Source organism: Nematolebias whitei, chromosome 1 (genome assembly GCF_014905685.2).
Source record: "Nematolebias whitei isolate Nwh7 chromosome 1, NemWhi1, whole genome shotgun sequence".
Lineage (NCBI taxonomy): Eukaryota > Metazoa > Chordata > Actinopteri > Cyprinodontiformes > Rivulidae > Nematolebias > Nematolebias whitei.
Window position 1 is genome coordinate 83,051,874 of NC_056498.1, and position 11,050 is coordinate 83,062,923.

Here is an 11,050-nt window from a genome sequence, read left to right on the forward strand (position 1 = left end):
AACTCGTGAAAAGTATGAATATATATCCTATAACATACTACTACAATAGGAATGCACAATATAAGATTGTGTTGATCTACTTGTAGAGGAGGAGGCAGTTCCGACCGGCTGGATGAAATAGGTAAAAAAACAAAAGTCCAGTTAAGCTTCAGATGGATCAGCTGATCACCGGCCGTGCGCGTCTCCACACCTGCTGTCATCTGCGGTGAAGGAAGTAGCAGCATCTACAAAATCTGAAGCGAGCAGTGTGTTCAATTAAAATAGCTTTGTTCTATATTTTTCCAAATATTTTTGCTCTAAAATATTTAGTTCATCTGTATAATAGTCTATCTTTAGAGCAAATTTTTTAGGCTATTCGTTTTGTATGTTAATATCCATTTGGTGAAATAAGAAATCTTATATCTTCCTTTCTTTGAAATACGTTTTTAACATATCACGTCTGATTGATTTGCTTACAAAAGCAGTAAAGCTTAATTAAAAAATTTCTTTTTTCTTCAGGGTCAGGCCTGTAATTACAGTTAAATGTTCGGGTCGAGTCAGGTTTGTAAACAAAACCTATGGGCTCAGGCCGGGTTGGAATTTTTAGGCCCGAATGCAACTCAACCATGGACGAGCTGGCACTGTTTCAATGGGGGTTGGGCGGGTAATAGTGGAGAAGCTACAGAGATGTGTGTATACACTTCCTGGGCTGGACCCTTGGTTGTCAATAATTTGGATGTCTAACAAAATTAGACAAATTTAGTGAGTGGCTCCACTCACAGTGGGATGAATGCCATCTCTCTGCATCTTCTTATTCTTTCAGCTTGTTTCTTTTCAGGGGTCTCCACAGCGAGTCATCGTCCTCCATCTTACTCTGTCCTCTGCATCCTCACTCCACCTCCATGTCAGGGCTTCATTTGTAAACCGATCGATGCCAGAACACAAATAGTGGGTGGCCCGGCTGGGGGGTGGGGGGTATCTGTGGGTTCCTCCCCCAGAAAATTTGGAATAAAAGAGATGCCATTTCCTGAATTTTGGTGTATTTTAACCGGTTGTTAAACGTCTGTAAGCATTTGATTAAATTGATTAAAACAGGTCTCTCTTGTAAATGAGTCCTCGAGGCTCAATAAGACTAACAACCTGTATAAATAAAGGTTGAACTGAAATTACTATTTCAAGCCCCTTTTCCATAGTATCTTATCAGCATCACTCAACTCAGTTCGGTATGGTTTTAAGACCTTTTCCACTATCACTTTTTCATGGAACCGGCACCTCTTTTGGTCCAATCTTCTCAGGGTACCAAGCGAGCTGAGCCGGCACCAAAACGTGACATCAGAACACTGTCAGTCACTGATTGGTCAGTGGACGGAGTCGCTTGAGGGGTTTGAGAATTTATCGAAACATTCGATCCGTCATTTGCAATTACCGGTGTTTGAACTTGAGGAGTGATTGGATCTATTTTTAAGATTTTAAAAACAATAATGACAACACCGTGGTCTAATGCTGAAGTGCAGGCGTTTTTTTGTGCTTGGTGGCCGACGACAAAATTCAGAGCGAGCTAGATGGAGCTTCGCCAGTCCCCGGCTTTCCCCAGTCCTCTCCACTGGAGCCTCGGAACCCCCTCAGGCTGTGAGAGCGTCATCTACCCAGCTCCAAGCTCCGCTGGTCACTGCGAAAGATCCTCCGTGCTGCCTACTCAGGGATCTGGCTCTGGGCCCCGCCCTTGCGGGCTCTGCGGGCTCTGCTGGTCACCACGGAGGATCATACAAGCTGGTGGCTCGCAGAAGGCCTCGAATGATCATGAAGGCTGAACCCCGATCCCGGCAGATGTTTGGACCGGGACGGGTCTGGGACGGAGGGTGGAAATTATTTTTAAAAAACATTTTATGTATAATTTTTATTTTTTTTTTATCAGTGAAGATTAAAAATAAATAAACGGTGCCGGCTTCATCATGAAATCAACAACATGCGAATCCGATGCAGGCAGTCACTCAGCGATGGAGCAACCTGAACTTTGAGTGGGTTGAAATCTGCCAGCTAGCTTAGCTCTAGCACAGAGCAGTACCTCGTGTTTGCCTCCCTTGTAGCTCAAAACACAAAAATAAAACGTAAACCACAAGAGAAAACTATACGACAAATTCATGGAAAAGACAAAACATAGTTAATTAATTTTAGGCAAGGTATTTTTTATTTTAATTTTTTTCACAAGGATGACTTGCCTGAAGTGGTTAAGATCTCTTTGGTGTCATTTTTCAGTTTGTTCTGATCCGAGCAGAGTTTCGGACGGCCCAAAGTCCCAAGTATATGAAAACCACTAAACTAGAAATGGGTGTCAAAAGGTCTTTCATCAGGCAGAATAAATAATTGGTCATACTGTTACAAAAATGGGGAAGATTTTATTTGAACCATTGCCTAAACTGGTTTGACTTTTTAAAACATTTAGATAGCTGCTGGCATGAGTAGAGTTCAAAAGATTTTATCAAGAACATTTGACTGAAAAACTGACATGTTGCTGCAGAATATACATTTTAACACTGAATAATCTTAATTTGCAGCATGAACAAAAATAATTACATAACACAAAGGTGCATGAAACAAAAAGGAAAATTGGCATTTTTCCTTAATTGTAGCATAAACTTTCTGTGACCCATCTCATTTCTTCATTCTGTTTCAAATGGAACCAAAAGATCTGAATAAAGTTCCTGAATGTGTGACTGTAACACACCTTGTTGGCTTTTAAAAAAAGACCCAGTTTGTTTCAAACTTACCTCAAGTCATACAAAAATCTGACCTGATTTCAAAATCATACACCTGGAAAAATTACACATCTAAGCAAACACATTAGAGTAAACAATAAAAGACAGCGTAACACAAAGCAATCGATTTTAAAAGGTTTGTTATTAAAATAAATAAGTCAATCACAATAAACTTGTCAATCAGCACACGTGTCATTAATAAATAAAAAAAGTCGTCTTCCAGATGCATCACTGCTGGTTTCAACTCAGCTTAACGTAAAAATAATTTAAAAAATATTGTCCAGCAATATTTGAAAATCAATTAATCTCTCAGATCTATATAGTTATAATACACACAAAAAAAATCCTCATTAGATTTCACATTATTGATTAAACGTCCCTGATTGCATATTTTTCATTAAAAGTAAGCTATTATATCTCAACCTGCAGATAAAAACATCATCCTGGTGGGTTGTAAAATGAAATCCTTAAGAAACATTCATGCTGATAATTCAGGAGGGTTGGGGTGGGGGTGGGGGGGGAAGGTGTTATTTTCAATGACTGGGCTTCTCCTCATTGAAGTTGTGCAGGAGGCTTTTCGCTCCATTCTGCCATGAATACAATGTCTCCAGTGGAGTTTTTCCATCCTGCACAAAAGAGAAAATCAAGGTTGATTGAAAAACTAGAGAAGACAACTCTTCCTCAGAAATCTGACAAGGTTGAGTCAGGTCCTCTGGACGGATTCTTCTTTGTTGAAACTTTTCGTCTTTTATCCAAAAGACTTCTTCAGTCTGAGGAGCTGCAACAAACTCAGTCTTATAAACAGCACCTTCTCATAGTGGATCAACCAGTTTGTTGTTCACATCCTGAACTAGCTGTTCACATGTAAAAACGTTGGTCCATCCGCCTAACATTGCACGACTACAACTGGTCCAGAATGCCGCAGCCCGACTATCAATTGTTAGGCTGATGGTCCTCCTTTTTACACGTGAACAGGTAGTTCAGGATGCCAACAACAAACTGGTTGATCCACTATGAGAAGGTGCTATTTACAGTATAAGGCTGAGTTTGTTGCAGCTCCTCAGTCTGAAGAAGTCTTTTAGATTAAAGACAAAACATTTCAACAAAAAGAATCTGTCCAGATGACCTGACTCAACTTTGTTAGATTTATCTACCTGGATTATTGAGCATGCATGACGATGTCTTCCTTAAAAAGCTGCTCTGTAACGTCCCAAATGGCCAATGGATACTGTGCATGCTCCTTAAAGGATTGTTTCTTGCTGCTAAACAGCCCCAAATGTTTTTACAACCGTTATTTACAATCTTGGGGTGTCAGTGGTTAGATCTTCCAACACAAGATTTGGGGGTTCAATCACCAGCCAAATGCCAAAGTGTCCCTGGACAAGACAATGACCCCCTCACTGCATGTGATGTGTGTCCCATGAGTGTCTGAATGTGATAAAGCTCTGATTAGTCTTCGTATACATCTGGTAGAGTGATGTATGAATGAGTAAATGAGGCACAGATTGTGTTGTAAAGCACTTAGAGTATCTTGATAAGATAGAAAGGCTCTTTCTATATAAGTACCATTTATCATTTTTATTTTGTTTTTTGTGCAGAATGAAACACCTAATAATGGCCATGGAGACAAATGGGGTGGAGTGGAAGCTTTGCTCACCAAAGTTTTTCACTAAGCATGTGCCCCATTGGATAAAAGGTTAAGAACAAATAAGAACAAAAGTTTTCAATTCCTACAGGATTTTTGGGGGTGGCTATTATGAAATAATCTAATAAAGGGGAAACTGTTGAACAAAATAGAAGATCAAGCAAATCAGAATCTGCTGAGTCACTGGTTGCTGGCAGATCACAGCATTACTCCTGATTAGACAGAAACTATATGAAAACTATAGGTTGTATCAAATACATTCTTAAACAACTAAAACCTTTGGTGGACTTTTTTTTTATTTATCTACAGTGCTTAATGGTGATATGAACAATTAAATAGATTCTGTTTTAGGCATTCTGATGAGATCATTTAGAGCTCGGATACAATAGAAATCAGTGACAGTCTGGGTGTGAGCATTCTGCACTCTGATGGGTTTTAACAAAAACCTGAGTCGTACAGCCTACAGTCCAACAGTGAGAAACACACTGACTGAAAGAAGACAAAAATACCCACAATTGTAAAAAACTGTATAAAAAGTGTAAACTTTGTGGAAGTAATAAGACTGTTTGCAAAAATGTTGGAAATTTATCACAGCTGAAAAGGTAGAGTGTGACATCATTCCAGTCCAAGTAAAAGATTCTGTAGTAAAATCTTGAAATAAATAAATAAATCCTAAAACTTAAACTGTAATTACATTTAAGCTGATCTAAGTTCCAGTTTAGTCATGTAAAATCTAATCATTTGTGACCTGTTTAAACTTTAAGTGATGTTTCACTGTGAAGTATGTCTGAGCTATAGCACTCTAAAGGGGCTTAATTTTTTTATTTTTTTTAGTTCTTTCACCAACATCCCATTGTTTTCTATAGAAACATTTTTTTTTTTTTTTTTTTTTACATTTTTTGTTTGTATATTTTGTTAAATCCATAGAATGCAACACTACCCATTGTCATAAGACAATGTTCATAAATTAACGTCATATTTTCTGTGGGTTTTTTTTAACACTGCAGGAGTAGATGTGGTGCAAACAGAAAAATAAAACTGACAATAAGTCATGAGTGGTTTGATGCTCATGTACTGGGACCCTTGAAATGTACTTTTTTATAACCTTTTTCAAATAGTCATTTGCTGGTTTAACATAGTAATCAGTTTTCTATAACAAACATGGGCATCAAGAGGAAATTGAACAAACTGAAACTAAGAAGCAACATGAAATTCAGTAGATACCAGTGGTGTAGTCTACACGATACGTGAGCATATAGAGTATACCCACTAGAAAAGCTTAAGAATTTCAGTATGCCCACTTAAAAGTGCCCAATGATACATGACGTATCATTAGGCACGTGTCACTGACGTGTTAAACAACAGTTAAACGCTTCTGTAACAACTTATTGGTATGCAGCGCTTGTTTAGTACATTTGCTTATCCAGCAAATTATTGTATAATTAATACTTCTGTACTTATTACTTCATACTTGAACATGTTTTGCTTTGATACTGTTTTATAAATTCTATAACATATTTTTAATACAAAGCCAACTGTTGTACAAAGTTTGTTGTTCATTTATTCAAATATAAGTATCAGAGAAATTTGGAAATGTTCAGTACGCTTGAAAATCAAAATAAATTGATGATTACATTGTACTAACCAGTGTACTTTGGTTTGTAAGCACAGTATACGGACCGACCAGGGTAAAGTTAGTTTTGCGTTGGACGTCGGACATTTGTGCACCATGGATTCAGCGGTGTCCAACATAAAACTCACTTTACCATGGTTTACCCACTACAAAAATGTAGACCTCACCACTGGTAGTCACGTTTCCTAAGAAGTGGTCCAGTTCCCTACTTACAAGGTTCTTTGTGCTGAGACTGGCCCCGTACATCGTCAGCAGCTTGATCATCTTAAACCTGTTTATCCTCACTGCATCGTGCATTGGTGTGTCTCCATCCTAAAGTTAGACAGGAAAACTGATGTTGAGCAAAAATCTGATTTTTAACACACACACACAAAAAGAAATGAATCTGATTCATTCACTGGATTCCAGGAAAAATTTAACAGATACAAAAACTGAAAATGTCATTAATCACTAAGAAATATTCTGGTTCCTGAGTGAACTTGTGTAGGTACTCACTCTGTCTTTAGCGTTGACGTCTGCTCCACAGTGAATAAGATGCTCGGCGCACTCACAGTGTCCTGTCCTCACAGCCACATGAAGAGGTGTGCTGAGCAGCTGAGAGAAAAATGAGGTAAATGTTTATTTTTGCTGAAAATGTAACAAAAATATTCCAAAAGTCCAGTTTGATGACGTGAAACTATATGTATTATTTCCATCCATCCATTATCTTTACCCGCTTATTCCATTTTGGGTCACGGGGGTCGCTGGTGCCCATGTCCAGCAATCACTGTGTGAGGGGCGGGGTACACCCTGGACAGGTCTCCAGTCCATCACAGGGACACATAGAGACAAACGAGACAAACAACCATTCACTCTCCCACTCACACCTAGGGACAATTTAGAGTTACCAATCAGCCTAACATGCATGTTTTTGGTCTGTGGGAGGAAACCGGAGTACCCGGAGAAAACCCACGCATGCACAGAGAGAACATGCAAACTCCACCCAGAAAGGCCCCTGGACCGGGGTTTGAACCAGGGACCTGCTCGCTGAGAGGCAGCAGCTCTACCAGTTGCGCCACCGTGCTGCCCATATGCATTATTTATTTTATTTTATTTTATTTACAGTTTGTTTACCAGTATACAGGTAGTCTCACTGAGTCACGAGAACTCATTTTCAAGCGAGACAGGGAGCAGATGGTGGGGGTGAAGGGCCTTGCTCAGGGGCCCAGAGTGAGGCAAATGAGGGTGGAGGCAGGTGTGGGTCAGTCAAATGCCGGTTCAATCTGAGGACGCACCTTGTCTCTGGAGGTGAACTTGGCTCCCTGGTTGAGGAGGAACTCCAGGGCCAGCAGGTTGCCTCCTCTGCAGGCCCAGTGGACTGCCGTGGCCTCCAGCTGAAAAATACTTTGGACCATCAGACTATATGTAAAAAAAAAAACCCTGTAAATAAAACATACACACAGAAAACAGACAAAGAAACACAAAGTGCAACCTCCAAACCCGTCACCTTGTCCTTCTGCTCAATGACAGCTCCAGCCTCTAGAAGTCTTTTAATCACATCCATGTGTCCTTTGAAGGAGGCTTTGTGCAAAGCTGTCCTCTGGAACTGGAGATTTAAAAATGTGATATTTGTGCACTTTGTAGAGAAAGTTTTATAGTATCTTGGTTTAACATCAGACACTTTCAGAGTTTTATCCCGTTTCAGAAAAACGCTACATGACTTACATTGTCAGCTACATTGGGATCTCCTCCATCTGCCAAGTACTTCTCCACCAGAGGTAGTTTGTTCTCAGTGACTGCGGTCAGAAACAGCTGCTCGTCCACCAATTCTGGCTGGAAGAAACATACAACACAGATTTCTGATGAAATGTTGAAGGGTGTCAGCCCAGCTACTGCTAGAAACTCTGACATTTTTCATTACTGAACCCCCGTAATAATCTGGGACTTCCTTTTAATTGTCAAATAATTGGACAAAATATTGCTATTTTGATGCATAAATTATATTAGTTTAAAGATAAAGATCAAAAGCTGTTGCCAGTGGCTAATATGGGTCACCATGATAACCACACCCTTTGTGTCTGTCACTCAATGACAGTATGCTTATACAGTATAAAAAAGGCAGACTGAAACACAGAGCAGAAAGAATGCCTCAAATAGTGCAACAACTTTTAAGGGTACTGAAAAGATTCCTAAAAGTACAACAATGTCAGTCAGGTCATCAGGACAGTTTTTTTTTTTTTGTTGAGCGACGTTTTGCCCTACATTCGAAGGGCTTCGTCAATCTGAGAAGTCAGACTGACTTTAGACTGAAGACTGAACACTCTACTGAGATACTACTTTTAGGTTCTTAAAAAAAGTCTTCAGAGAAGCTGCTGTAAATGAAGGGGAGCTAGACCTGGAGGAATACACATCCTCAGAAATGTGTTGATGACGTCACCACCATCAGATATGTTAAGAGCTACGCAAACAGGAAGCCTTAGCTGAACGCAGAGGTTTGCACCTTGCTAGAAGCCAGGAACACTGCCTTCAAGTCTGCCAACTCACAGGAGCTGAGAAGGACAAGGAAAGAGCTGGTTGCTGGTATTGTGGGCCGGCTATGGATAAGTGGTCAGAGATTCATGAGTCTAACAGCCTGTAGAAGCTGTTCCTCAGTCTAGTGGTTCTACACTTAATGCTCCTCAACCTCCTTCCTGAGGAGATCGGGGCGAAAAGTGTGTGTGCTGGGTGAGTGGGGTACTTCATGATGCAGGTGACTCTCTTCCTGCATCTGGAGGTGTAGATGTCTGTGATGGTGGGGAGGCTGACTCCAACATCTTCTGTGCAGCCTTCACCACTCTCTGCAAAGCTTTTCTTTCTGCAGCTGTGCAGCCTCCATGCCACACATTGATGCTCGAGCACAGGATGCTCTCCACTGCACACCTGTAGAAGGAGGTGAGGACTGAGCTTCCCAGACCAGCTCGCCTCAGCCGTCTGAGGAAGTAGAGTCTCTGATGAGCTTTCTTGATCAGGCTGGTGGTGTTGTTGCTCCAGCTGAGGTTGTAATTCATGTGTACACCCAAGTACTTGTAGCTGGAGACCACTTCCACTACAGATACTCCTATGTTCGGTGTGTGTGTGTGTGTGTGGGGGGGGGGGGGGTTGTTCCGTCTGAAGTGCATGACCATTTCCTTCGTCTTCTTCTAGTGTATTATTTAGCTGATGTTTTTCTTAGATGTTATTACTGTTTTTCTTTTACATTTTATTGTTGGATTTAACTGGGACCCTGCATATATAATCTCGTTCCACCACATGTACTATGAGGTGTGAATGACAGATACATCTTGTAGTGAGTCACGTGGGTACGTGTCACTTGTTGTAGTATGACAATATATCCCCGTTTATATGCATACTATATTCACGAGTTCCTCATCTTTCTGACTGTAATGTCGTGCATTGAATTTTAAAAGAAATGCGAACGAGAGACGTTATTATCTTTGACCCATCAAAATGAATGGAGTCATTTATTTTCAGAATCAAAGTTTAACATCAAACATTTACATTAATTTGGCAAAATATGAAAATAATAACAGACAGTTTCACAAATAATGAACTTCAAATCACTCGGCGGTGATTTGAGGACTTTGCTTCAGATATTTCTAAAATATCTGTACTGGTTTTGTGAGAGAGAGAAGAGTTTAAGATGAAGTGGAGATTTATCTTACAGAGAAATATGTGAGGGAATTTAATCTGTTGACCAGAACGTGCACGCTTCATCAGATTTCAGCTCGCTTCCGGTACACTTTAGTCGAAGAAGAGACCGTTACCTTGTTGATGATAGATCAGCTCGATAGAGAGTCCTCCAGACCTTTCAGCGTCTCCGTTGAGAGCTGCTGAAATCCTTAGATAGTCGTGCGTGGGTTGTTCAAACAGAAGTTATAATTCCAACGTCTCTGACTCTCCTGAATTCTCGAATTCTCTTCCATTCACTTCACCATTCTCCATGAATTCTAACCAATTCTCTTCAGAACTCCTTGAGCACTGCTTCAGAACTGCTTCCGAACTACATGAGAACCGCTCCAGAACTTCAGAACTATTCAGAACTTTTTGAGAACTTTTTGAGAACTGCTCAGAACTCACTTGAACTGGAAAGTTGCCACATTTTAAATGGGTCGACTTCCGGTTCAATTTAGAGCTTTCTGATTCGTGGATGTACCAGAAAGAGGTGTGGTTTTGACGTAAGGTGTTTATCAAAAGTCGAGGTCAGAGAATGAAATTTGTTTAACAACTGACAGAGAGATTATTGCAAAAAGCAGACTTCGTGGAGTCTCTATTCTGATTATCTTCTCAAATAGTTAAACATGACATTTCTTCTTCAGTAAACATTTAGTTGACCGAAGCTTCAACTTTCACATACTTACGACTTGGCTCATTTCAGACAGAAAATCAAGAAATGCATATTCAGGTGATTTCTTCTTTGAATGAGGAATAAAAATCATTACTTACTGTTTATGTAAAATAAAAATGAGTAGTTCTTTTCAACCTGTAAGCATTGAGTGAAACTAACACAATTTGATTATCAAAACATTTGTAAGACAGTAATGATTATAGAGGATTGTCTTTTCTGCTTGATTAATTCAAGAAAGAAAGTCATCAGATGGCTCAGACTTATTCAGATCAATGAAAATAACAGTCTCTGTCCATCTGGTAGATTTGAGGTCATCAGGGTCAGATGAGGGTCAGATCATCAGGTCATCAGGTTCACTACAATCTCTCTGACTCAATGGTAAATGGACTGTACTTATATAGTCTTTCTATCATATCAAGCTACTTAAAGTGCTTTACACTACAATTTATGCCCTCATTTACCCATTCATACAGCACTCTACTAGATAATTAGTGCTATAGATCACATTCATACACCGATGGGACACACATCAGAGGCAATGAGGGGTTTAGTGTCTTGTCCAGGGACACTTCAGCATGTGACTGTTGGTGGAATCGAAGCCCCAACTCTCCCACTGGAGGACGACTGCTCCAACCAGAATAATCACTGTGAAAAATCACATCATGTTGCTGCTG

The 11,050-nt window shown here is 40.0% G+C and overlaps 1 protein-coding gene across 1 annotated transcript in view; it reads right to left on the minus strand.

Annotated features, from left to right (window-relative positions):
- Positions 1-3,205: 3,205 nt before the first annotated feature.
- Positions 3,206-11,050, minus strand: part of LOC119420440 (ankyrin repeat domain-containing protein 1-like) — a 30,032-nt gene continuing 22,187 nt past the window's right edge. Inside the window, exons 4-9 of the mRNA XM_037687838.1 lie at positions 7,718-7,825; positions 7,500-7,598; positions 7,288-7,386; positions 6,509-6,607; positions 6,227-6,325; positions 3,206-3,361 (exon numbers count right to left, since the gene is read on the minus strand). Coding sequence (XP_037543766.1) covers positions 3,269-3,361; positions 6,227-6,325; positions 6,509-6,607; positions 7,288-7,386; positions 7,500-7,598; positions 7,718-7,825 — 597 coding nt within the window. The 3' untranslated portion in view covers positions 3,206-3,268. The remainder of the gene's footprint in view (positions 3,362-6,226; positions 6,326-6,508; positions 6,608-7,287; positions 7,387-7,499; positions 7,599-7,717; positions 7,826-11,050) is intronic.